Raw genomic sequence first — 27,950 nt, forward strand, 5'->3', positions numbered from 1 at the left:
GGAGAGAATTTCAAGCAGACTTTCCACTGAGCATGGAGCCCCACACAGGACTCAATCCCAGGACCCATGAGATCATGACCTAAGCCGAAACCAAGAGTCCAATGTTTAACCGACTGAGCCACCCAGGTGCCCCTGGATTAGTATGTTTTATTGAAAGGGAGCTCATCAGGAGAAACTTCGGACAACATGGGAAGGGAAAGAGCTGAGCAACTCAGGTACAATTCTACTAATCTTGGCTCAATCCACAGATTAAGGATGGTTTCTGAAGCATTAACTGAAGGGTGTATGTCCTCATTCTGTCTCTCCTTCTACTTGTGTGGAAGTATACATTCATTCTGCTATTTTAGTAATCACCCTGTTTTAGCCTGCGTACATGACAAAAGCAATCGACAGCTACTATTGTCAAGGATCAAGAGAAGAGAACTCTCATTTCCTATTGGTTAGAATGGATACTGGTACAACCGCTTTGGAGGAGAGTTAGATACTGCATAGTGAAGCTGAACATGTGTGTGTCCTATGACCTGACGTTTTCAGAGTTATATGTCCTAAGGCAAAAATTTGAACCTGTGTACCAGGAATGTTCATAGAAGCATTGTTGCAACATTAAAGATATTTGGAAAAAACTCAATGTTCATTAGTAGTAGAATAAATGAGTAACTCCAAAAATAATTAAATAATTAATAACTCCAATTATATACTAGAACATGGAGCAGCAATGAAAATGAATAAAAAGCTGTATGTAACAAATGGATGAATCTCAAAAACTTGGTGTTGAGCAAAGGAAGCAGAAGATATACAATACAATCATATTTACACAAAGTTCACACAGAGGCAAAATCAGCTAATATATTTTTATTGGTACATACATAGGTATAAAACTTCAATGAAAGTAAGGGAATGATTAACACAAAATATGATTTGATGGTTATCTCTGGATTTGGGGAGGAAGGGGAATACAAGCAGGGAGAAAGGGAATTTTTGTTCTTTTTTTTTTTTTTTTAAGATTTTATTCATTTATTTGACAGAGAGGGAACACAAGCAGGGGGAGTGGCAGGCAGACAGAGCCCGATTTGGGGCCTGATCCCAGGACCCTGGGATCATGACCTGAACCAAAGGTAGACGCCTAACGACTGAAACCCCCCCAGGGGCCCCGAGAAAGGGAATTTCTAAAACTCTGCTTCCTATCCTGTGTGATGAAGACATAGTACTGATTATTCTGTATACATAATTTGATGTAATTTTAATGTGATTAGCAAGATATATTTTTTTAATTTTTAGCATAATATTTAAACTTAAACTTACAAGCACCTTCATATGCCTCCCCTTACTTGACCATCTAATTAATACCCTTGAGACTTTTATAGTATCATCTGTTTTTCTTTCATAAAACCTACAGTTTGTAATCATAGATTTACCTGGGTGTTTATATGTTTTACCACGGATTTCCCTCACTAAGCAGCGTGTTCCCTGAGAACTGAAACCATGTCTGTTTTGCTTACCACTGTGAGATTCAAAATGATTCCTTTTACAAGAAGTTGTATGGGGTTGAATTCTAGGATTCTGAGAACTTTTCCATCCACAAAGATGAGTTTTGCCAAAAGTTGGAGGGGGAAGCTTTTCTAAAGCAGTTGTGCAGCCACTCAAATAAAGCAAGCTAACATATAAATAGATCAGCGCCATACATGGTACAGGGTGAGTACTCAATACATACAAGTAGGTGCTGGTATTGCTGTCATTTTGCATCTTTTATTTAACTCTAGTGGTTGTCTATGTTAATTTCATTCAAATTTGTTCATCAGGGGCACTAATTATATTGTAGTCACTCCTTCTTGCTGCCCAGGTATATAAACGTAGACTATTTTGCCAATTCATGAATAGTGGTTATAGCATCAACAGCTGAAAAACAGGGAAGTCCGACAGGGTTGAGTGTAACTGTAGTTTTCCTAGTGGGGAGAAAGGTCCATAGATTCAGGTTAGAGGCTAAGAGATGACGCACTCATTGCTAATCCGAATTCTTAATCGCAAGTATCTTGGAATGATTTGTTTCACTATTTGAGAGACAGGGTAACATCTACAGGCTTCTACAAGGGCAAGTCCCCATTAAAAAGAAATTACAGTAACACCAAATAAAGGGACAACCTTGTAAAATGGATTAGGACCCAAGAGTTGGTGGGGAAATAAACTTAACAAGTTTCAACCAACACTTGCTGTAATGAGATAAAATGAGTAATAATAGAACATGGGCAAATAATTTATGACACTTTTGCTTTTGCTCTATATGCCATTTTTAAAAAATCATCTATTCATTGTGAGAAGCGTGCTAATGCGAGGGATGGTAACATGAAAGAATGGTCAATGGCAACTGTAAGAACTATTGATTGAAAACTGAAAAATAAATTATTCTTTCACAGATGTTAAAATATGATAAAATGTGTATATTAGAATTGATAAAATAAGGCATAAACACATATAAATACTAGTCTTTGATATTAAATATATTTCTTAGTGTGGACTGTGGACAAAACATTTGAAAGCTACTGCCCTAGAAAATGTATTTTCTGTTCCCTAGATTAGAGTTGGATGGAATATTGCAAAATCATACATATATCAGACTGTGAAATTACAGGGACTATAAGAAACTCTTTGGTAAATTAAAACTAAAGTAACATTTCTAAAATTGACACAAAAAATTGCACATATATTGTGAAGTTGTCAGTCAAATTACAAATTACATCAACATAAAACATTCACTGACCACGAAATGTGACAGCTAGCTAAGACTATGTACATAATACTTGGACCAGTGAGAACTTTGATCCACCAAGCATGAAGAAATTGGACAGACATGTGAATTCCTCAGGATAACAGACTCTTGGAAAAAATATATCAGATTTTTCTGTAAAGTATATAATTCATTGCCAGGTATGTATAATCTGTTTTGAAAGACTTCCAATTATTAAAATTTGAAAATAATAATAACCATAGAAGCTTTCAGTAACACTTGCTTAAGTTGTTCTAGAAAACACTGTTATTTTTGATTTCTGCAGAGTCAAGTGCAGAAGCAAGTAGACTGATGAACTTATGAACATCATGAAAAGAGTTATAGAGAGGAACTGGAGCCACTCGGATGCCATTTGGTTCTCGCTTGTCACACTGTGGGGGGGGGAATAAAGTCACAATAATGTTAGCATTACTCACATAATGAAAAAAATCTACATTCAAGATAAACTTACATAAAGCAATCATGCCGATTTCCCTAAAACTTAATATATAAGCATTTTTTTACTTGTAGTAAAACATGTTTCTATGTTATTGGAAACTCTCCCCTTAATAATAGTTAAAATATGAATGAATGTCATGAGTATCCAAAGCATTTTCCTGAAGTCTACTCAGCAATCACCTTCTTGAAGCATCCGATAAGTCATGGATATAATTTATCAGTGGGGAGACTCTGGAGAGACTGGAACCCTTGGGCACATTTAAATGAATGAGAACCTCACTGAGACTTGGAGAGTTTTAGTCAATAGTCTTTACATTTGATCCTTTAATCTCTATCTCACCTGTAAGGAGTTGGCTGTATCCCTGAAATGTCACAAAGTGGACCCAGATAACTTGGTCTAGCTGGAAGATCACTATGACTAATCTTTAAGAAACAGCCGCTGTGAGTTAGACAGTACAGTAAATGGTTTATGTGTGCTGGACCATTTAATTCTCATAACCACTTTTGGAGGCATTTTTGCCCTCCAAATCCAGATGGAAACACTCAAGCCAGTAGACGTGAACTATCTTTCCCAGGAGCACACAGCTTACAAATGGTAGAACTGGATGTGGAACACTAACATAGGGATTTGTGCCTCTGGAATCTGAGCTAACCTCTCCTCAGAAGTGACAGGACCACATGAGCAGAGAAATTCCTAAACTACACCGTCACTGGAAGTAGATCCACGGACCACCAGTTTTCCTGAAATGACCCTATTAATGCTTATTTTCTGAGAGAGACGAAATAGATCACTTAGGCCCAAGGGTTAAAAAAAAAAAAAAAATCCATACAACATTAACACCGCTGAGATGTGTGTCTACAGTTCTTTTTTTACTAAAATGACAAGGTTGAAAACGACTTGGCTCAATCAAACAACTAAGTAAGATGGACTTCTTTTCTTCCTCTCCACTATGTTATGTTCTTTAATTCTGTGTATTCAATAAATATACATATTTGGGCTTTCACTAGTGAAAACGTCCTGATTACGACGAAACAATTTTTTTGTACTCAAACTGTAATGTAAAGAACGAATAAATTATGGGAGACTGGTTCCTATATTCATAATTTGTGGCTTCTTACCTTTTATCAGAAATGACAGATCTCTATGTCTTCAATTAGCACAGTGATGAATATTTAGTTGGCACTTAATCTAACCTCACTGACTGACCGATGTGAAATAACATGCAACAGTAAATTAAATGAAGAACCCAAATTTTATCCCCAACATGCAACTCAGAGAGAAAACCAGGTAGCAAAGCAAGAGATATACTTACAACCACTCCTCGTTTTTCTAGTTCTTGGAAAACATATTTTATTGGAACAGAAAATGTTAGTGTAAGCTGGCAGCCGCGATCCTCTATGCCGGATGGAGTAATTATGTTCACAAACAGTTTCTTGGTATCCGCTTTATCTTTGTTATAGTAATGCTTGATCAAATATTCCAGATAACCGGTGAGCAAAATAGATTTTCTCCTCAATGCTTTCATAGTTGCCTGCTTAAAGATCTACGGAGTGAGAAACAATCTGATTAACAGTGTCTTGTTGATTTACAAAGAAGAAAAAATTAAGTGAAAATCATGTTAAAAAAGGAAATGTCCACTTCTGACCTTTCCAAAAACATCCCATTTTAGATAATCCTTTGCAAAAACATGTCCTCTTTTAAAGATCATGAAATTCAAACCTTTTCCTCCAAACCATTTTACAAAACCATAATCAAGAGGACTTTTTTCTATTCAGATATAGCTTTTGGTCCACGCAGAAGTATAATAAGGGCTAAATACTCGTGTACATATGAAAGGCAGTGTGACCAATATTATTTATAACTGTTTTACCAATTCCTAAATCTCCTCAGTAACAGTAAGCAAACAAGCAGTTAAATAATAAAATTAAGTTTTGTCAGACAGGGAAGCAAGTCATGTTAGATAATATGTATGTTAGTACCAAGGCAATTAGGCTCACTTCTGTGTGTGTGTGTGTGTGTGTGTGTGTGTGTGTGTGTGTGTGTCTTCCTCCCTCTCTCTCTTTTTATCTTTCTTTCTTCTTTCATCATTTTTCCCCCTGCTAAACTCCAGCACTGGTGTGAAAATACTACCATTTGCTGCCTAAGGTGTCTTATATTAAGATGAGTGACAAGTGCACACAATAACTGGAGTTGGAACATTAGAGGTCAAAACAGACATACTTTTTTAGCTTATCTCTTAAGGTCAAGTAGAGTTTAAAAATATATCCTACATATAAGAACTGAATAAACTGCAAACGGAGCATGATGCACTGGCATGTCAGTTAATATCCCTTTTCTGTATCATGTTATTGTTATGCCACAGAGCAAAGACAGGGTCGTTCAGTGACATCTAGACTTTATGAAGCTTGGGAAAATAGTTATTTCTGTATAAACATGTGGCATGTGTGAGCAGGCATTCTGATAGAAGTCAAACCATTTGGGCAAAGATTTCCTTGATCTATATGGCACGGGACCTGTAGATCTGGCTGAAGGAGACTGAGGGATTTGTAGTGAAGGTAACAGTATCCAAGGAAGACGGGAGGAACAGGATAGAATGGCATCTGTCTCTGTCCTCAACCAGACCTCGCAGACTCTGGAAGAGATTGGCTGCAAGTCGAGCTTGATGTCAGCCTCAGGAGGTATCTGGGATGGGCAGTACAAGCAGGTAACTCAAGTTACTCAGGTAGCCCGAGTTACGCTGTGTTTGATAGGAGGCATCTCTTCACTCCCCCGTGTAAAACAAAGTGTAAGTGCATCTGGCACAAGGTGGACTCGAGGGAACAGAGCTAACTTTTGGATCAAGAGAGCCTGGATCAAGAATCAATTCTCACAGAGGGCAGAGCAGGGAGAGGCAAAGCATGACCCACCAGCGGTTTGGCTGGAGGACAGGAATACAGGAATAGGAGAGGAATTTTTCCAGTCTTCTCTTTGGAGATTAATAGCAATTCAAGGAACATTTGATTTATAAATAATTCTGAAAAATTTTCTGGTTCTGCTATAAGCCCAGTAAGGTACAGGTAGGAGGAAGGTGTGAAGTACTACTTTCAATGATACTTCATTTGTATTCATAGGTCAGTAGGACTTTGGGGAATCTTACTTAAGTTTATAGGTTTGTTTTATTTTTAAAGGAGATTTTGTTCTTGCAGATTTCTCTGATAGCTAGAAACCGATTTTTTTAGGAACAAATAGTCTCAAATTTAACATACGATTACTCTTTGATAATAAAATAACTTTTAAATATGAAACCATTTTCCATCATTAAACCACAGTAAAGACGGCTGCATTGTGAGGCACTCAAAATCCTGTCAGAGGGTGTGAAGGTCTCTTCTGAGGACTCACATAAAAATATTAAGAGGGGATAATAGGAGTTATCTGGAGAATAGAATAAATAGCTTCTTTTCGTTTTGGCTTCTCATTATTTCTATGCTTTCCATATTGAGAAAGAGTATTTTTTTAATTAGAAAAAAATGAAAACTCTAGTTTGGAAATAATCAGCTTATAACAGTCTTTGGTAGAGTTTCAACGACATGGGTTATTTTTCTTACTGAGAAAAATGAATACAAAGCTAGAAAAGTTAGAGAAGTTTAAATGGGAAAAATAAGGATATATGATGGTTTCAAGTGTCACATTTTTTTTCTCTTAAATTCTTGAAATTGGCTGCCTAATAACTTTCTGAGGAAACACATAGTACATTTCTGTATATTTGAACTGAATGCTCTAGTTTTGTATTTTGGAGCTATTTATTTCATTATAAATTCATATACTGAAAGAGTCAAAAAATTGTCTACCTATCGCTGCATACAAGTATGACCGTTCAAAATACAATAAATATATTTTTAATTTCAAGTTAGCAGGTAGAAGATCGAGATTTCTGAAGTAATCTGCTATAAACATCTTCATTTTAAAAATGAGACAAATGGACTCAAGAGTACATATAATCAAGAGATGCTGTCACCTGTCTAAGGTCACACTTAGTGTCCCAGTGAGGACTAGAGTATATGCCTCCTGGTTCCTACCCTAGGTTCCCTTGATCCACATTTTTGTTATATATAAAATTTGTACCATATTTGTACCATATGTGTTTGTATTTATACTATATAAATATGTGGTACAAATGATTAAGAGCCAATAATATAAAGAAAAAGACAGTTTGAAACTAATTATAAAGTGCTATTTTTCATACTATCATTCAATTGAATGCACATGTAATTATAAACAAAACCATATTAATATTTTTAAAAAATCATATTGTCAAACTGATATCATATCCGTGTACATTGATTCTTAAGTTTAGAATCGCTCTTCCAGTTGGTCTTTGACTATGTAGGATATTTTTTGAAAGAGAAGTAGCTACAAGGAAAAGCACTTTGATTCATTCATCCATCTCTCATTTATTCGAACTTTAATCACCTATCTCTTATAAGGCTATAACATAAACAAGGGCAGCAGCCCTCGGGCTTACTCACATGGCGTCTAGGGAGTAGAACATTTTAATGGTTATGTAAAGAGTAAGAAGCAAAGAAATGCATTGTTTTGTAACTTCAGAATTTTGCAATTTATAATGGGGAGGAAGGATTTCAAAACACTTTCTCAAACACAACGTTGGATTACCTAATTTTGGTTAGAATGGAGCCTCAGCGGCGAAAAACTTGAGTAAGGTATTTCTAAGAGGCTCAAGAGAAATACTTAAGGGATAAGTTGCTCCAGAGAAGTATATATTCCACTTCTTGAGGCTCTTAGGGTCTTTTTGCTAAGTTTCAGTGTTAAAGAAAAAAAAAATAATCTTCAGATTCCAGCTGAAAACAAAAACCTTGTCTAGGTTACTATAATACAGTGTGATGTGGTCACAAAAATTTCTGTGCTTTCTGGGTGTTATACGCAAACAATGAATCATGGAACACTACATCAAAAACTAATGATGTAAATAAAACTTAAAAAATAAATAAATAAAAGCGCCCCCCCCCCCCATTTCTGTGCTTTTTATCATTCAAGCCAGCCTGGAGAACCAGTGGTAGGAAAACTGAGAATGCGACTTCTTTTTCATGGCAGAAGGGGTAAATACTTGAAACCAGTCCACTGCAGAAACATACTAGAGTGTCTAAAATTTCTAGATCTGGCTGAGAACTCATTTGCAAAAATAAGGAAAATCAGAGGAAAAACCTTAAATACTAGTTCTTCCCAAGATACACCTTGGTGCTTTTCATACCGAATTTCATTTTTTTCCTGATACAAACTTGCAAAGCGAGCAAAATTTTATTTCGTTATAAAACATTTAACAGAAGTGTTCCTCTGAATAGATACTATAAAAACAATTCAAATATCATTATCTGACTTGCTAAGCAGATTCCCTCACTACCCCCCCAAAAAAAATTTAAGAAATTTTTTCACTGGCTTAAAAAAATCTTGTTACTGGGTCTATTTTCACTTAAAAAAACAACAAAACAAAACAAAACAAAAAAAAACGGCCAAAAAGCGAAAATAACACAAGCTCCATCTAGTGGTCACACTGAGTAGGTGCTTTTTAAATTGGGATGAAGTGAAATGAGTTGATTACCACCACTGTCTAGAGGTGAAGTTGTATAAAAAAAAAAAAAAAAGAACTTGACACTGCCATCCAGTGGCCAAAAGGAGAAACTGCTATGCGTGTTCACAGAATACTAAAATTTAGATTTAGAAGAGATTCTGGAAGCCTTTATCCAGTCACTCATTCTGAAATACTCAACAACAGGATTTCCTAAAATATCACAAACTAGATGACTTTAAAACATTTTAAATTTAAAAAGTCAAATTCTCTTAAAATCTCTGTTAGAAACTCTATTTACCAAAAAAGCCCCACATTTACCTAAAATATATTTTACTTTATGTATGTATACAAAATATACTTACTTAGTATATGTGTCAAAATTAATTATATAGCATATAATCATTTAATACATATTTACTTAAACAAATTTAGTCTCATCCTGAAATTAATATCCAAATAATTAAGTTACATAGATATACCTATGAATATAATATAGATATATAAATGAATAGGCAAAGTAGATAAGTATATATCTATACAAATAGGTAGAAAGGTAGATATGCACATCTAGAAAAACCAAACTGATTCCTTGGATATTATTGTTTAGGGTGAAACTAATTTTAACTAAAAATATGAATTTACTAAAAAAATATATATTGAGCCAGGAATAGTAGAGATTATAAAAGAATATAATGGCATAGACCTCCAGTAAAAAAAAAAATTCACTTACTTCAAGAGACACCCTTGCTCAATCTTTGGTTTACTCTGACGATTTCTATTTTTTTCCTTAAAGTATGTCTTCCTATAGTTTTGTGACATGGCAGTTTGTGAGTTCACTGACTCACAGAACCAGCAGAAGCAGAATTCCCAGTAATCACAACAATGTCTGGCACATAATACTACTTAATAGATAAATGTTGAATGAGTGAATTAATCAAGAATTAAATATTGCACGGTTATTTTGTAAGAGAAAGACCATGAGAAGATTAAACAACTTATTTAAGTTCATACAAATTCTAAGTGGAACTAAAAATATGTATCCCCGGGTCAGTTCCAAAATATTTATCAAGTGCCAACAACACTTACTATGTGCCAAGCACAGTGCTGGGGCTGGAGATAGAAAAAGGAGATGGCAATTAGCCTACAGTCACTGTCCTGAAGGAGAACACTGGCCTTTGATCATTGTTCATTAATCTTGCTGTTTAGCAGAGGAGGTCCTACAGTAGGTCACAGTGAGGTAAAGAAATAGGTAAAGATGTGGGGAGGTTGAAGCATACATAGATCACTTACCTCTAAACTAGCGTGTAAGGAACAGACCAACAAAATGGGAGGGTTTGAAATTCGAAATCCACTGGCCCCAGGGATTAACTGCAGTTCTGAAAAATGAACATCATGTCATTTATTATAGAATGTACCTTAAAAAATGTCCTCTATGGATTTTTTTTTTTATGACACCAAAGTAGTAGAGAGAAAGAGAGTAAGATTTAAAAGCTTTTATTCCTAAGTTTTCCGAGATACTTAAGAGAAACTCCATGGACGTAAAACAGTGGCATGTTTCCCCTTCACCTGCAATGTCTGTCTCCCCTGCCCCCACAACCTAGAGCTCTTAGACACATACCAAATGACCTTTTGTAGAAGAATTCTGGATCTCATCCTCTGTCTTCCCACTCCCAAACCAGTATTCCTTATCGTGCCCCATGCTTTGCTTTTCCACTATGAAACCATGTCAATGAGAGAAAAACATCAAGATTTTAGTGGCTTGTAATTGCAATGCCATCCAAAAGCAGAAATATAAAATGAAATGACCTAGGAAGGTGACTTTTAGCCCTAGGATTATTAGGTCAAGTGGCTTCTCCTAGGGAAAAAAAAAAAAAAAAAGGCTTTTAAAAAAAATGATCTGCCTACGTATGATATATTTAAGAGGTAAATTAATAGCAGATATTATCCTAATTAGAATCAATTAGATTGAATAGTAGCAAGTCAAATCCAATAGAGTTAAATTGCTAGTTGGAGATCAAATTAAAGCTAAGACTGACTAAAAGAGCATTAGAATATGCTAGGTCTTTAGAGATGCATCTAATCCAGGACTAAACTATGTCCTGGGGACCACATCTGGCCCACAACTTGTTTTTGTAAATAAAGTTTCATTGGAGGGCGCCTGGGTGGCTCAGTTGGTTAAGCGACTGCCTTCGGCTCAGGTCATGATCCTGGAGTCCCGGGATCGAGTCCCACATCGGGCTCTCTGCTCAGCAGGGAGTCTGCTTCTCCCTCTGACCCTCTTCCCTCTCGTGCTTTCTATCTCTCATTCTCTCTCTCTCTGAAATAAATAAATAAAATCTTTTAAAAAAAAAGTTTAAAAAAAAATAAAGTTTCATTGGAACATAGCCACATTCACTCATTTATGTCTGTGACCGCTTTAGAAATATAATGGCAGAACTGAATATTTGCCACAGAGCAGTACAGCCCCCAAAGGTTAAAATATCTCATCTCTGGCCCTTGACAGAGAGACTTTGCCCACTCCTGAAAAAGTCCAATTCTCTTGTTTACAGATAAGAAAACCCACCACAAAAAATTTAAGTAACTGGCATATTAACAGAGCTAATCATTCCAGCAGCCAAGATAAAATATAGGTTTCTTTGATTTTACTGGAAGAGCCCATCTTGATCATTTGCATCTTGGTTTTTACAAACGCGAACTTATTTAAAATAGTAATTCAGGTTGGTAGCAGTCTGAAGGGGAAAGTTGAACTGAAACTCTCAGAACGTTTAAGCAGCTTTCTGCATCCTATGTGATTGAAGAATAGGGTCAGTCACTCAAGAAAAAGTAGGGCAGTTTGGGAGCACACTGCACATGTTGTATTTTTATTTCTACCTGCTGGGGTTCAACTGCTATTGTTTGGTGTGTGGCAAAAGCCACAAAAGGAAAAACTGAAAAAAAAGAGAGCTAAAAACGAACATTTATTAAATAGCACTGCTATGTGTTACTTGGTTTACAGCTTTGAAACTGTCTCACTCTCAAATCAAACCCTGACATAGATTTTACTATTCACATTAGACATGCAAGAAAGAAAACAAAACAGAAAACAAAAAACCCAAGACGATATAATTTGTGCAGCATCACAAAACGATTAAGCAGCAAAGTGGGATTGACACCTAAGTCTCTCTGGGTCTAACTACAAGCAAAAAATTCCTTTCTGTCCTCACTGCCGATGTTTTGGATACTCAACACTGATGAGATCTGAGTCCTGTACCTTACATTTCACTTCCACTTATCTCCCTACAAAGGGATAGACTCAAATTCATGCTAAAATCTACAAACACTTACTCTTACACTCTGGAAATGTCATTTCTTATTTTAAGAATTCTCAGTGGCATTTCCAAAGTGCACTCTCCATGAGGCATGGATATTACATATCATACAAAGACAAGATGAAAATTGAAATGAAGGTAAAATGAAATGGCCTGGGAAGTGAAATTGAATACACTTACTGTTATCCATCTTAAATCGGGTGCTGAGTTCATGGCCAAACCATCCCACTAACCTAAAACATAAATAACAACATTAGATATTTTGATCTACAAAAATAACTGCAATTAATACAGGAATTTGGGGCCTGCATATCAAAACCATTTGTGATGCGAGTCATCAAATATTTAAGCATATACATGTTAGATGATATCATAAGGCAATTAATATTTATAACCTTATCAAGAATGAGGATAAAAATCAATTTATTCATATTACTATTTATATTATTTTTGTGATGTTAAATCATCTGAAAATCTATATTTAAGGATTTTTCTTATTTAAAATAAAATGAACAAAAATGTTGTTTTTTTAATTTTAAAACAAAAGTATAAGCTCAAAAAGGAAAAGCAATTAATGCAATAATATATTTTTCACAATAGGCTCCCTAATGAGAAATGGTGTTAAAATAACCTATATAATTGTGGAAAAATTTTGAATAATTTCCTAAGGAAATTGATTACTGTCATATTTTAGTGAGATTAATAAATAAGTAGGAAAAATCATATAAATGTATGTGTGTATGTGAATATCAGAGGAAAAGAATTATAATTTAAAGAAAAATATAAAATTTGAGAAACAGTAACTCAGTATTTCTGGTATGTTCTCTCTAATAAATTTTTCGTTTTGATGCTGCCAAAATAAAAAAAAATTCCAAGGTACTTTGTTAGAACTGAGCAAAATACTTTTCAGTTTATGTAGAATATATGAGTGAAAACAATAAATTTTGAAATAGAAGACTGTAATAGTGAGTATGCTCTATCTAATACTATTAGCATGCTATAAAATTAATGAAATGAATGTGCACAGGACCAGTGAATGAAGCATCAGGGAGACAAATGGAACATGACAGAAAATATAAAAACAAGGAAGCCTGGGTAGCTCAGTGGGTTAAGACTCTTGGTTTGGGCTCATGTCGTGATCTCAGGATTGTGAGACTGAGCCCCTGGTTGGGCTTCACTCTCAGGGCAGAGTCTGCTTGAGCTTCTCTGCCTCTCCCTTACCCTCTGCCCCTCTCCCTGCTCACGTGTGCTCTCTCTCTCTCTCAAATAAATAAAATCTTTTTAAAAAAAAATAAAAAAATATAAAAACAGTCCTCAGATTACGTAACAATTTAATAAGTGATAATTGTCACATTTCAAACAATGCAAGGATAAAGAAAAGATATTCACAGATGTATATGGTTTTGAAAAGAAAAATTTCTGACTATAAAACAAAAGGAAATATAGAGGCAAATATCGATAGATTTATAAATATTTAAAATACTGTATTGAAAAGACAAACAAAATTAAAAGACAAACCAATGATGGGGAGAAGGCTGCTACTTGCCATCTATGAGTTTTCACCCAGTTTTTTCATCAGAGAAGGGGCATGCCCCCGCAAAGCTACCCAGCCATAGAGCATGGACTGGGCATTATAAAAGGAAAAATGTAAATGTCCCACAAATTCAGGAAAAAAAAAGTTCAATCTCAGTAATAATTTTTAAAATGTGAAATATCATAAAGATGAGACCATACTTCATATACTTCATATATCAAATTGGCAAAGTCATTCAAAAAGTATGAAGCCTATTTTCATCAAGGATTCAAAGAAAAAGAAATGAGTACTTTGTCTAATCTAGAGAATAATAAGTAATAAAACCTGTCTAGAGTACCGTTTGAGAATGTATATGAAAAATAAGTATAATTTCTTGTCCCAGGACTTTTACTCTTTCCAATTTATTCGAAGTACTATTTGGATTACAGTATTTGGAGTACTTATTTATGTACTAGGACAATGAGCACAATACTATTTACAATGTCAAAGCACCTAAATATCTTTTAACAGAGAGCTAATAAAATGAATTATACTACTTTCATACAATGGAATACTATTGAAGCCATTATAAAAAATCCTACTTAAAAGAATATATATTCAAAAAGAATAAAATGGAGATCATAATATTTAGAATATTATTCCAATTTTAGAATAAAAAATATGAAAAAGCCAATAAAAAATTATGCATTTATATGTAACTCTGGTCAAAATGTTAAAATTTTTTATTTCTGCTTTATTCTTATCTACAACTTTCAGAATTTTCTCAAGAGCATGTATTGTTATTGCATCAGAGAAAAACCTATAATTATAATTTTAACCCATATTCATTAGTTCAAGCTTTAATTCTAAAAATTAGCTTATTTTGTACACTCTGAATATATACATACATATATATTTCTATCTATAGATATAAACATACATATATTTTTCTATGTATATAGAACATATATATAGACTTAGTTAGCAAAGACTGATTAATTATCTAAGGTAACTAATGCTTTTACCCTTAAAAATATCATATGGCTTCCCTTTCTCTTGAAGGGAAAAATTCACAGCCTATTAGCCCAAGCATAACTTTCAAACCTTATTCCTAGTATTTCTTTTCTCATTTCAAGTGATTCATTCTCAAAACCTATCAAAAACCCCTCCCACCCCACCCCAACACAACAGTTTTTCTGCCTGAAATGCTTACATGGGTAGAAGCTGTGTAGGAGCAGTGAAAGAAAAAAATCGGGGCAGAGCAGTGGAAGCCCAAGTGATATTAACACCTGAGGAAGCTCCAGGAGAGTTCCAGGAAGTTCCACTACTTTCTGAAGAGAAGGCAAAGTTTTTTAATTTTAATTTCAAAAGCTACCCCCTGATAAAACCATAAGTAAAATACAGGGATGAGCAGGATTATTTTCAGAATGGCTGCTATATTAAAAAAGAAAAGAAGACATTTTTATATAAAGAAACCAGAGGAGGGCGCCTGGGTGGCTCAGGTTAAGGGTCTGTCTTCGGCTCAGGTCATGATCCCAAGGTTCTGGGATCGAGTCCCGAATCAGGCTCCCTGCTCCTTGGGAGCCTGCTTCTCCCTCTGCCTCTCTCTCTCTCTCTTTCTCTATCTCTCGTGAATAAATAAATAAAATCTTTAAAAAAAAATAAAAAAAAAAGAAAGAAACAAGAGGAGCCCTAACAGTAGGAAGTAGTCAGAGAATGAGATAGCTGAAAGGCTGCCCTGCCCCCTTCCCTAACCTCCAGTTCAGGTGTCTCCCCAGATTGCTGATCCAAGAAAATTCAACTCATTCAGGGATGAACAATGGAAAAGGGAACTGGGTATTGCACAGTCACAAAGATTCTACATGAAAAATGTAAAAGTAGAAAAATCTATGCACAGATAAAAAACATGCACCAGGAAAAGGTTGCCAGAAAGCTGATGAACATGCAAAGCAAGGAGTAAGTAAATTAAACAATAGAAACTTAATGAAGTAATATTTCATATGATGCAAAAATATCCAGCAGAAATGCAGGAATAGGATTGATATAGCTTGACAACAGGAGGGAGGAAAACAAGTTTGCAGAAATCAAGGAAAAAAATCAGAAAAGAAAAATAAAACACACAAAAGAAATAAAGAAAGAGTTTGGGAAGAATGCAAGGAAGTTAGGAAACTAGAAAAGACACCAGGGGTCAGAGGACAGCTGTGAGAAAAAAGAAAAAGAAAAAGAAAAAGATTTAAAAGAGTCAAGAGAGAAAGTTGTATCATAAGCAAGGTGAATTTCCAAAGACAAGCAAGCAAGCAGGAAGAAAAAAAAAATTAAAGTTGTAATTCAAGATAACAATATTGAAAAAATGCAACACTGAGCGAATTGGGGAGCATTAATCAAGAGTAATCACTTTTATTTAAAGTTTGTTAAAGTTATTGGATTTTAAAGATGAAGAAAAAGAATGAGATTCCAGGCAAAAATGGTGAGGACAAAAGAAAGGGAAAAAAATTAGATTTGTCCCCAATTCATCAAATGCAACCATTCAGTGAAGAGGATAATGTAGAAATATCTATATAATATTCCCCTGCCATAGAAAGAACACATAATGCGTGAATATTATGTGTGGACAAGCCAAATTGTATAAAGACTACTTGTGTTGATCAAGCAAGAGATCAGCTAATATTTTGCCATGAATTCTTTTTTCTCTTTGTTTTTATTTTTTGTTTCAAATTTTTATTTCAATTCCAGTTAGTTAACATATAGTGTGATATTGGTTTCAGGAGTAGAATTTAGTGATTCATCACTTATATATAACACCCAGTGTTCATCATAACAAGTACGCCCCTTAATGCCCATCACCCAGTTAGCCCATCCCCCACCCTGTTTGTTCTCTACTGCTGAGTCCTACGGTTGGCTTCCGCCTCTTTTTTTCCCTTCCCCTATGTTCATCTGTTTTGTTTCTTAAATTCCACATATGAGTGAAATCATATGGCATTTGTCTTTCTCTGACTGACTTATTTTGCTTAGCATAATGCACTCTAGTTCCATCTACGTTGTTGCAAATGTTAGGATTTCATTTTTTTGATGGCTGAGTAATATTCCACACACACATATACATATACATACATATACACGCAAACACACACACACACACACACACACACATCACATCTTTATCCAGTCATCAGTCAAGAACATTTGGGTTCTTTCCATAGTTTGGCTAATGTTGATAATGCTGCTATAAACATCGGGGTGCATGTGCCTCTTTGATCACATGAATTCTTCATAAAAATCTACGTAAGGGTAAAGTTAAGTCAGCGAAGAGACATTATGACAAAAATATATGTGGTAACTATTGAATGCCTTTAATTATAGGACTAGGATTAAACAAATGTGGGAATGAAGGTGACAGAACATAACAAAAGAGAATGCTATATGACAATGTGAAAATGGTTAACTGGCAAAATGGGGGTAATAAAATAATTTCATTGATCATCTATACTTAAACTTGATAAATCAAGTAATAGAAGTATAATCAGATCTAAGAACATGCACGAAACACCAAGCAAGTCAAAACAGACTAAGTCATGGGCTGATGGGAATTTGGGCAGAAGGAAAGGAAACCTGCTAAATCTTTCATTGCTCATGGAAGGGAACTAATAGAAGAAAGCAGGAAAGACTAAAATTTTTAATTAAAATATGAAATACCAGAACTATTTGCTGAGCAAAACCTATCTCATGTTGAAAGACTAAAAAGATCCAAAACAGAAAATTTGACACTGAATGGCACCTAATTAAGACCAGACAAAGCCATCAAAGCAATAAAAATCAATGGGTTTAATTCAAATACTGAAAGAGAAAGTTACCAGATTATACGATAAATCAAAGAGAATCAGTTAAAATGAGTGATTCAGAAAGAAACAGACTAAAAGGATGAGCACAGGTATAAGTGGAAAATGCAAAAATAAAGCAAGGGTGGATGCAATCTTTATATCAGACAAGATGAAATTCAGACCAAAAAGAATCGAATGGTTTGAAGAAGGGCATTTTATAATGCTGATGAATTAAGATATTCACAATAAAAACAGAAGTTATGAATTTCTAGGCATCATAAAACAAGGCAGCAACATTCATAAAGCGGAGGTTAAACAGAAGTAGAAATATCCTGTGGTTTCAGAAGAGTTTCACTGACCTCATTGAGTCTATGACAGATCAAGTAAACAAAATACCAATTAAGAGGTAAATCTAATTGATAAATGTTAAATGCTTTGCCCTGAAATAAAGATTATAGCTTTTTTAAAAGTGCTCATGAAATACTGACTAAAATTAACTACAAAATAATGTAATATTTCCTAAGTGGATATGTTGCTATGTCTTCTGATTACAATCCAATAAAATTAGCAATTAATAAGAAACTCAAAAAGCAAGAAGACTCAATTACTTGGGAAGTTAAAATTTATCTCAAATTACTTTTTTTTTTAAAGATTTTATTTATTTATTTGACAGAGAGAGACACAGCGAGAGAGGGAACACAAGCAGGGGGAGTGGGAGAGGGAGAAGCAGGCCTCCTGTGGAGCAGGGAGCCCGATGCGGGGCTTGATCCCAGGACCCTGGGATCATGACCTGAGCCGAAGGCAGACGCTTAACCAACTGAGCCACTCAGGCGCCCTAATTTTTTAATTTTCTAGGGGAATTTATTTATCCCAACTAATTCCAGAGAAGAAAAAAAAAAACATCAAAACCTGTAGATTTTAATAGAAGAAATAAAGAAACATCTCAAATATCTAAAATTCCTAAAAGGTGATCACATAGGGAAATTCTGCCCCACTCTTCAGAGTAAATGATTCCAAGGTTATTTAAACTATTACAGAGCATAAAAAACAAAACTAATACAAAAAAAAAGTATAAGAAAGATTCACACTTTTTGGGGAGCAGATATAACATTATCATCAAACCAGGGTAGAATTGCACACATAAAAACACAAGCCAATCTGACTTAAGAATATTAATACAAAAATCACAAACAGATTCAGACACCACATTAAAACAATAATGTGTTATGAAGAGTAGGTTTTATTTAAGAAATGCAAAAATGGTTTTATATTAGCAAATTTATTAATATACAATTCATTATATTAATAAAGCTAAAAAGACAATCATAGGATCATCTCTATAGACCCTAAAGACATTTTCAACATTCTGCACTGTTGTTAGCTAAAAGAAAATGAAAATGAAACAAAATAGTAATAAGAAGATACTTATTGCAGTGAAATATATCTTTGTCAGCCTAAAAGTCAAATTTGCACTTAATGGAAAACACTAAACATGCTTTCAATTAATACTAAGATTTTGCTGGGGCGCCTGGACGGTCATGATCTGAAGGTCCTAGGATCAAACCCTGCGTTGGCTCCCCGCTCAGCGGGGAGCTTGCTTCTCCCACTCCCTATGCTCTTCCCTCCCTCCTCCCTCCTCTCTCTCTCAAATAAATAAAATCTTTACAATAAAAAATACTAAGACTCTGCAGTTACAAAAATTGGAAACTAGAAAGTAAAGTATGACTACTTTCAAATTATACGATCTTACACCAGTATGAACAAAAACATTATTTAGTATAGTAGTCTGGCACAAAGTTAATATGAGAAATAAATATCCAAAATTTAAAATGACAACAAATGAATACAGTACCAAGAAATTTTCCAGACCTACACAAGGTAAATTTTTAAAACACTCCTGAATCTGAACAACAAAAAGATTTGAATAATATTCAACAAGAAAAAAAATCAATTCTCCTCAAGTTAATGTGCAAATTTAGATGATCCCAGCAAAAAAATACAAAGGATTTTATTTTATTTTTTAACTGGATACTAGACAAGCCAATTCTCATACTATATGGAAAAACAAATCATAGTAAGAAGAGCAATATTTCTATAAGATATTCCGGTTACAAAACTTCAGAATGAAAACAACGTGGTACTGTGTTAACAAATCAATTAATATACAATTCGCTATATTTAAAAAGCTAAAGAGAAATTCATAGGATTTTCTCCATAGACTAATGAATCATAAGAGAAAGTTTTATCAAACAACAATCTGTTTAAAAAAGAAAATCATTTTCAACCCATGTCACAAGGTTATTTAATCCTCTTAGTATAAAAATATCTAGAGATCAATAATGTAAAAATAACCCAAGAAAAATGACCAGAAGATCTGAATTGATCATATAGAAAAGGAAAATGCCTCTTAAATGTTAAAAAGGATACCTCTCCACTTACTTAAGGTAAGAAAAATACAAATTAAAACTACATTGAGATACCACTGTTCACTTCTTAGATTGGCAAAAATTTAAAACTTAGATTATACATTCTCTTGCTGTTAACATGGGTGATGAGTTATTCATGTATTATTGTGGGGGTATAAACTGATGCACCCTTCTGGAGAATAAATGAATAATAGCTATAAAAGTTACAAATACATATACCCTTCAACCTAACAAATTCACTTCTGAGAATGTATTCACCAGAACTTGTACAGGAATAAAGTGAATTATGTAATAGTCATTGCTTCCTTTTTAGCAATAGTTTAAGATTGAAAAGAACCTAAAATTCCTTCAATATTAGGTTGGTTTCATAAATCATGGTAAATCTATATAATAAAATGCCATATAACTGTTAAATTAAAAGTGAACAAGGAAGACTTCTATGTTCTGAGAAGGGAGACATGAAACAAACAGAAGATGTAGAATAGAATGTAGAGTATCTTTTGTGCATACTAAATACTTGTTTATTTTTGTTCCCCCCGCCCCCCAACTAGAATGTAAGCTGATCAGATCAGAGAATTGCCTCTTACCACTTGTGGATGAGTGTTTGTAATGTGGGTGATGTGATGTGTGATAAGCAGCCAATAAGTGAAGCATTGGTTAAGGCAGCTGAACCAGTGTGGTGATGATCAGAGGAGACTGCAGAGGAAGCTGAGTAAAAGAATGAGTATATTTTGGCAAAAGAGGAAGGAAAGACTCTTCCAGATGGTCAAAGTAGCATGTGCAAAGACCAGAAGTAAGAAAGGACAAGGTTCTTTGGGAGGTAAGTGACTTTCCAAAGGCAGACTACTCCATGTTGTACAACTGACAATTATCCCCACTATTTGAGATGTAACCAGTATGTATTGAAGAGGTATTATGTGAGGGCCCCTGGGTGGCTCAGTCGTTAAGCATCTGCCTTCGGCTCAGGTCATGATCCCAGGGTCCTGGGATCGAGCCCCACATCGAGCCCCACATCGGGCTCCCTGCTCAGCGGGAAGCCTGCTTTGCTTCTCCCTCTCCCACTCCCCCTGCTTGTGTTCCCTCTCTCGCTGTGTCTCTCTCTGTCAAATAAAATCTTAAAAAAAAAAAGAGGTATTATGTGAAATTTATTCAACATTTTAAAAACTTGCTTTTCTTTCCACTTTTAATATCTCTCATTTAAACAGGAACCAAACAGTAAAAGGATAATTATCAGAACTTACTATTTTTTTATGGTTAGAATACACAGCAGGACTTTTTCAAATCTAATGTAAATATTAGCTCATATAACAGTTTGAACTCCATCCATGGGATAAACTGAGAGAAAATAAATTTTATTATACAACTGTTTATATGAGGTTCTGAAGTCTATCATAATGGATATTTACTTTGAGAAGCATTAAGCATTGATTTAAAAGATAGTTATAAAAAAAATACCTGAGACTTTTCTGGAAATGATTATGAAATCCATGTAGACTGAGAAAATTCTCAATTACGTTGTATAGAAGGAATGATTTAATAATCCTATTAAATATAAGCAGATATTTTTCTAAATGACATATTCATATACTGAAATATGTATCTATGAAACAATAGAATTTTAATTATGGCTGCAGCTGAGGTCTTGCCTCAGTTGTGAAGAACGTATCTCATTTCAACCGAAATAATCATTAACTGAAATTTTACATGATGGCAATTAACTTAATACTTTACCCACATAGATGCCCACTTCTACTTTTAAAAGCCTCAGGGCAAGCTTTATTTTAAAAGTTCACTTGTCAGGGGCACTTAGGTGGCTCAGGTGGTCAAGTGGCTGACTCTTGATTTTTGGCTCTGGTCATGGCAGGTTCCAAGCTCAGCAGGGAGTCTGCTTGAGATTTTCCTTCTCCATCACCTTCTGCCCCTCCCCACCCCCGTGTTCTCTCTCTCAAATAAATAAATATTTATTTATTTATTTATTTATATTATTATTATTATTTTTTATTTTTTTGACAAACAGAGAGAGAGAACAAGCAGGGGAAGTGGCAGGCAGAGGGAGAGGGAGAAGTAGTCTCCCTGCTCAGCAGGGAGCCCAACGTGGGGCTCGATCCCAGGATCCTGGGACCATGACCTGAGACACCCATGTGCCCCAAATAAATCCTTTTTAAAAATATTTAACTTGCCAAAATGTTTCAACGGAGTAAATTTTGAGAGCAAAGTATATTCCAGAATAGGTTGGTGTTTAGACTAATAGCTGAATGATAGATTTTGTTTGAATAGTCTGAAGGGAAAATTTGGCATTGCACTAAATTCAACTCAAGCCACTGAGTTTAATTCAGAGTCCACTGATGAATTTCTCATTGTCTGAAGTTGACATTCTATGTTAAACACTATTCACTACTAGTAAAATCTGGATTTCCAATTTTACATGACATATTCCTATCCATCCTAAAATATGTCTTGTATTGAGGCGAAATGTTTTAAATGGTCTTACTTTTGTGCTCTAAGATCTATGATTATATTTCAGTGATCCTACATATTGCCAATTTTCATCTCCAAAAACAAAATAAATTTTAAAAAAACAGGGGAAAAAAACCTATTTAGGAAGTAAGAAAGAATATTCTATCATAAGTAAATGAACACATATCTAAGCTTACATTTAATATGCCATTGTGCCTCTGGAAACATGAGAAAGTTTAAGAGTGTTAGGAGGTTACTGTTTGTTCTTTATCTAGTCACTGGTAATGAAATCTCCAGCATTGGAAAACTGGTCCAATTTTCAGTTGCATACACTGACACTGTGAATAATCATCACAAACCAATTCATTCTGTTTGGCTCACTGAGCATTTTGTATGATGTCCCTGATAGGTGGTATGTCCTCCACCTCTAGCACACTCAGACTAGGTGGGCTCATTTCCCCCAGCCTCCCTTGTCCACTCTTATTTTTCTTTTTGTTCTATGCTGTTTAATCTTAAATGAATTTTTTATTTTTTATCTTACTTTATTTTTTAAAGTTTATTTATTTATTTGAGAGAGACAAGAGATCACAAGCAGAGGGGGAAGGGGCAGAGGGAGAGGGAGAAGCAGACTCCCCACTGAGCAGGGAGCCCAATGTAGGGCTTCATCCCAGGACCCCAAGATCATGACCTGAGCCAAAGGCAGATGCTTAACTAACTGAGCCACCCAGGTGCCCCTGAATTCTGATTTTTTAAATTAAGTTCACTAAATTTCTAGGTGTGCACTTAATATTCAATTTCAATATTCAACTCAAATGAGTTTTCCAGAATAAAATACTATATCTGATTAAGAAACCGATGGTCCAGTTTGGGTTCTCCTCTCTCTATCAATGATATTTTTAGTCACACATTAATTGCCAATTTCCCCAACATGAAAAATCTATGGATTGAGAAACAACTACTAATACATTATTGTTTGAAAAAAATGTTCGGAGTGGTAAAACTTTGAAGAAATTAATTATTTGTCCCATCATTTTCAAATAGCTACCTATAACTTTCTTCTCCATGGCCAATCAGTAAATTTTATTGTTTCAGGGTCACTTAATTAAGAGCACCAAAGGATGTATATAGTACTAAAACATCTTTTAGTTTTGAGTTCCAACTTCTGAAACTTAGAGACAGTAGTCTTTAAAGGCCAAGACTTCTGGTTTGCAATAGACAGACATTCGAGAATTCGAATCATGATGTGTCTAATACAGCCTAGCATAAAGTCTATGCCGTAAACAGCAAAGAGAAAAGAAAACTGAGAAAACAATGAACCTAACTCATGAATAAAATAAAGTTTGATCATGCTAAGGGAGAAGCTTCAGAAAGGGAAGAGAAAGATTGGATTCAGATCCCTAATACTGAGCCCTGATGGACTCTCTACCCCTTGTTAAGTTCAAGGGGATGGGTGTTGGGGTGGTTGTGAGGTCAGTGGGAACTCCGGACATGTTTGGGTAGAGGTGATGACAAAATTGCCTGAACTATGTCCCCTCAGCTTTAGAAGGCAATCCAGAGGGTGTGTATAGACTCCCTCCATGCCAGCTTAGTGCCAGTCTTCGTGTGAAAATGTTAGCAGAATGGAACCGTGATAACACATACAACTAAGATCATACTAATCCAAGACGCCCAAGAGAGAATCCTGAAATTCCTGTGCCTCCAGAGAAGAGAACCAAAATGACAGAGAGATTCAGTATCCCTGTGGATCTAGAGGGTTGGGATAAAGGGCGTGGGGCTGGTTCCATAGACAGCTTGGAGGATGCAGCAGTAATAGAAGCAGATGACCAAGGGGGTGTCGGGTACATTTTAGTGGATTCCAAGACATGGCTGTGGAGCCAGATGCTTCTCCCTTAACCATGTCTGAGTGATCTATACATCAGCCAACCCCACAATCTCAGATGCCATTGTTAAGGAAAAACGAACAAGAAAAACTCTAAGCTCACAGAGCTCAACCTCTGGATTTACTGAGAAAAATCACAAAAGTCACCAAGTTTACCTAGAACCGACAAGACTGAATTTCCTGCATCAATTAAGTTGGTAAAAATTAAAACAAATAAAGTTATTTACCCAACAAAGTTTATGACCTGATGATATTTACATACATAACTTCTAAAACTTATCAAATCTCTGATAACTGTAATCAATAATAAAATTAAAAGTATATTTATCAAAGTTCTGAAATGTTTTTATATTAAATATCAGAATCAGAACCTATCTTAAGTCAATTTGAACACATAATTGAGCATATCAATGAGTTACATTGAGTGGGAAAGCAAAACTACTCTACAAAGTAGTTGTTTATTTGAGGTCTTTATGTTTACTGTGATGTATATTTATTGAAAGCCCATTCTTTCAGTAGCACGGAACTGTGGTAGGTCCTGAGCGGACTGGACTCACTCTCATGAGGCTCAGATTATATTTGCATAACAAGGAGGAATTAGGGAAGGAATTCTAGCCTGAATGAGTTAGATCCACTTACTATCCTTTAGAACAGAGGCATTGACTATTGTTTTATTTTTTATCTTTTAAAATAGAAGAAAAAAACTAGTTTGTTAAAGAAAATTATTTCTTCTATAGTTACATATAAAAAATATTGCACATAATGCTTTCTATGGAAACATTCAAAATTTACCTCTTTGCATTTTCTTTTTAAAAATTTGAGGCAAATATAGTGTCTGTGAGACAGGTCATGAAAATAAGGGCAACATGTTTGTTTGTTTGTTTTTTCCAGTCCTTTTCAGTGGGCTCAAAATAAAAACCGGGAGAACATTTCAATATGTTTTACCTATTTAGGAACTTCTCTTTCATTCTTGTGTGTTTGCTAAAGGACTAGGTATTTGTCATTTCTGGTTGTGGAGTGATATTAAAAATTCAAGAGCATGAGTTATGATGGTTGCTGGGACTATCTGACAGAAACATCAAAGACCTAGTGTGCGAACATGGTATCACAGGAGGAATAAGAGCTTGTGCTTGAAAGTACTGATGACATATTCATGACCTAAATGTGAAAGAAACAAGTGACTACATGAAGGGAAAAATGTGTTCTTGGAGAAAAAAAAAATTCAGAACTGATTCCATAACTGAGATCCAGGCATCAATTTTTATGCTTTATTTACTGAATCTATAAAAAGCACTTTACCCTCATACCTGAAAAAGTACAAACAGGGTATTATGATTGTTTCTAAGTTGTCTACCTCATTATTTGATGATGATATGCCTCTTTGGCATTTATTTACTGAAGAAATTACATTTTTCTATCCAAGGGCTTAGCATGAAGGGAACCGGCCCCTAGACCCCCTTGGAAATTCTAATTGTTCGCCATTCATCACCCTTGGCCACTGCATCACTCCTGAGTAGAAGTTATATAATCCCATAGTACCTTTAAGAGTGGTGTAGTTAATCAAATTATTGGTTCTTATGCCAAGAGGAAATCTTATTCAAAAGGCATGGTTAAGCAAAGTTTTGCACAGCAAACTGCTAAAGAAAACAGGACCAAACCAAGACATGTTGGCTGGGAAATGGGAAAGATAGTTTCATGTCATTTCACTTAATCTTTGCAATAACACTCTGAGGTAGGTATTATTTCCACACTTTTAGATTTGAGAAAAGTAAGGCTTACAGAGGTTGAGTGATTATCTAAAGGAATATAACTAAGCCTATTCCTGCTTAGTATATAAGCAGGAACACTGACCCAAAGGAAGAAGCTGCGGTTGAGATGGTGTCATCAGAAGAAAGTTGAAGAACAGGGTTCAGAGTGAGCATCTTAACAAGCCAATAAGCAAGTAGAAGCTGAGAGACACAGTCTCTGGAAGCTTAATGTAAGAGCAGGAGCTAAAATTGACATGGGTAAAGTCAATGGTATAATGGAAATTAGAGTAAAGTTGACACTTGTTATTAGTGAGTTTATTTCTATCATTTTTGCTCCCAATTAAATTAGTTTTCTCCTGCCGGCCACATCCACCCAGCCCCGCACACATGGGAGCCTCCCTCTGGGTAGGAGAAATAGCAAGTTTTTCTATATTTCATTCATTAATTCTTCACATGTAGTTAATGAGACACTTTGCTAGAAGGTACAGATACAGTACAGTAAACTAGAAGAGAAATGGTCCTTGTCCAGAATTTGAAGTCTATTGGGCATGGCTGGGGGGTAGGAACTAATTAAATAGGTATTAATTCAACAAAAGGGTGGTTCGCTTCCCCCCAGCCCTGCCTCCTGGTGTTCATGCCTTTGTGTTGCCCCTTCCCTTGTAACTATGGGTGGACCTGTGAGTCTTCGTCGAGAGGCAAGCATCCAGGGGACATAGTGAAGTGGGAGGAACTGACAGAAGGAAAATGGACTAGAACTAGATGTTTCATATTAACCAACAGCGAAGGAAGACAGAGTTGCCGACATATTCCATTAAGAGTGAGATACTGAGTGGATTGAAACCCTGAAAGAAATGAAACTACAGGCTCAGGAAGGTAAGTTCAGTTTCATCAACATGCATTTTCAAGTTATTAAAAGAAGGAGATGAGAGTAAGAGAAACAGAAGAAAACAAACAATAGCTCTTCATAGAGGCTATTCATAATTTCCCCAACAATTAGTAGTAAATGGGATCAGAGTACACCAGAGTAGGGAGATATAATATAACTTTCTACATAACACAGCACTATAATCCGATTATCTGGATGTGACAGTAATGTCATTAAATTCAGTGATCAAAGCAATTACTTGATGAAAATATTCATCAAAACAACTCAAAAATTGTAAATACAAACTCTTAGTTTTATGCCGTGTAGCCATAAAAAAAAAAAAATGGCAGGAGACATTCCATGTTGTATGTGCTTCAAAGTCCTGGGGCCAGTAGTTGTGATTGTTTCAAACTGTCACTGATTTTTCGTATGATGCTTTTCTTCCTTTCCATCTTTATTCTGACATAAAGTATTAATAATTACCATGTTCTTTTAATCATGGGGGGTATCTATTTTCAATCTTAATTAAATTCTAAATGTTATTTCTCGGGGAAATGATTGCAACTATCTAAAATTAACTGCTCTACACTTTCACTTGATAAAAAGAAATTTAATCATTTAAATGGAATATGGTAATAAGAGAATGACATTTTATCTTATTAAAACTTATTTTTACCCATAACACCTTGTGAAGTAAAAAAGTATTGAGATTTCTTCTTTAATGTCTGACATTTTTCAGGTTATTCTGAATATTTTCATGAAAAACAACATCAATGATATGTTTTTAATAAGAGCCTATGCTACTATAACTCTTACCCTACTAACTAGATTAAATTATTGAAAAAAAACACTGTTAATTTAAATAAAACGATACAAGAAAAGAATTCTATTTACCAAAATAATGTGTATGAGAGATAAAGTCTTCTCCCCATATTATCTTCCAATTAAACAGTGTGAACAATGTGAATCCAGGTGACTGACTCCTCAACTAGTCTTGTAAAAACGGTCCAACAAGGGACACCTGTGTGGCTCAGTCGGTTAAGCATCTGCCTTCACCTCCAGTCATGATCCCTGGGTCCTGGATCCAGCCCTACATCGGGCTCCTTGCTCAGTGGGGAGCCTGCTTCTCCCTCTCCCTCTGCTGTTCTCCCT

The 27,950-nt window shown here is 35.1% G+C and overlaps 1 protein-coding gene across 7 annotated transcripts in view; it reads right to left on the bottom strand.

Moving 5' to 3' along the window:
- Window positions 1–837: 837 nt before the first annotated feature.
- The window catches only part of KYNU (kynureninase), a 128,701-nt gene continuing 101,588 nt past the window's right edge, over window positions 838–27,950 (bottom strand). For all 7 annotated transcript variants that reach the window (XM_088021730.1, XM_028123807.2, XM_028123809.2 and 4 more), the window contains 4 exons: window positions 12,273–12,325; window positions 10,075–10,160; window positions 4,534–4,764; window positions 838–3,153 (listed from right to left, as the gene is read on the bottom strand). In XM_088021730.1, coding sequence (XP_087877856.1) covers window positions 3,016–3,153; window positions 4,534–4,764; window positions 10,075–10,160; window positions 12,273–12,325 — 508 coding nt within the window. In that variant the 3' untranslated portion in view covers window positions 838–3,015. The remainder of the gene's footprint in view (window positions 3,154–4,533; window positions 4,765–10,074; window positions 10,161–12,272; window positions 12,326–27,950) is intronic.

Source organism: Eumetopias jubatus, unplaced genomic scaffold (assembly GCF_037043125.1).
Source record: "Eumetopias jubatus isolate StellerSeaLion01/CBP00866 unplaced genomic scaffold, mEumJub1_p1.0 scaffold_3, whole genome shotgun sequence".
In the NCBI taxonomy this organism is placed as follows: Eukaryota; Metazoa; Chordata; class Mammalia; order Carnivora; family Otariidae; genus Eumetopias; species Eumetopias jubatus.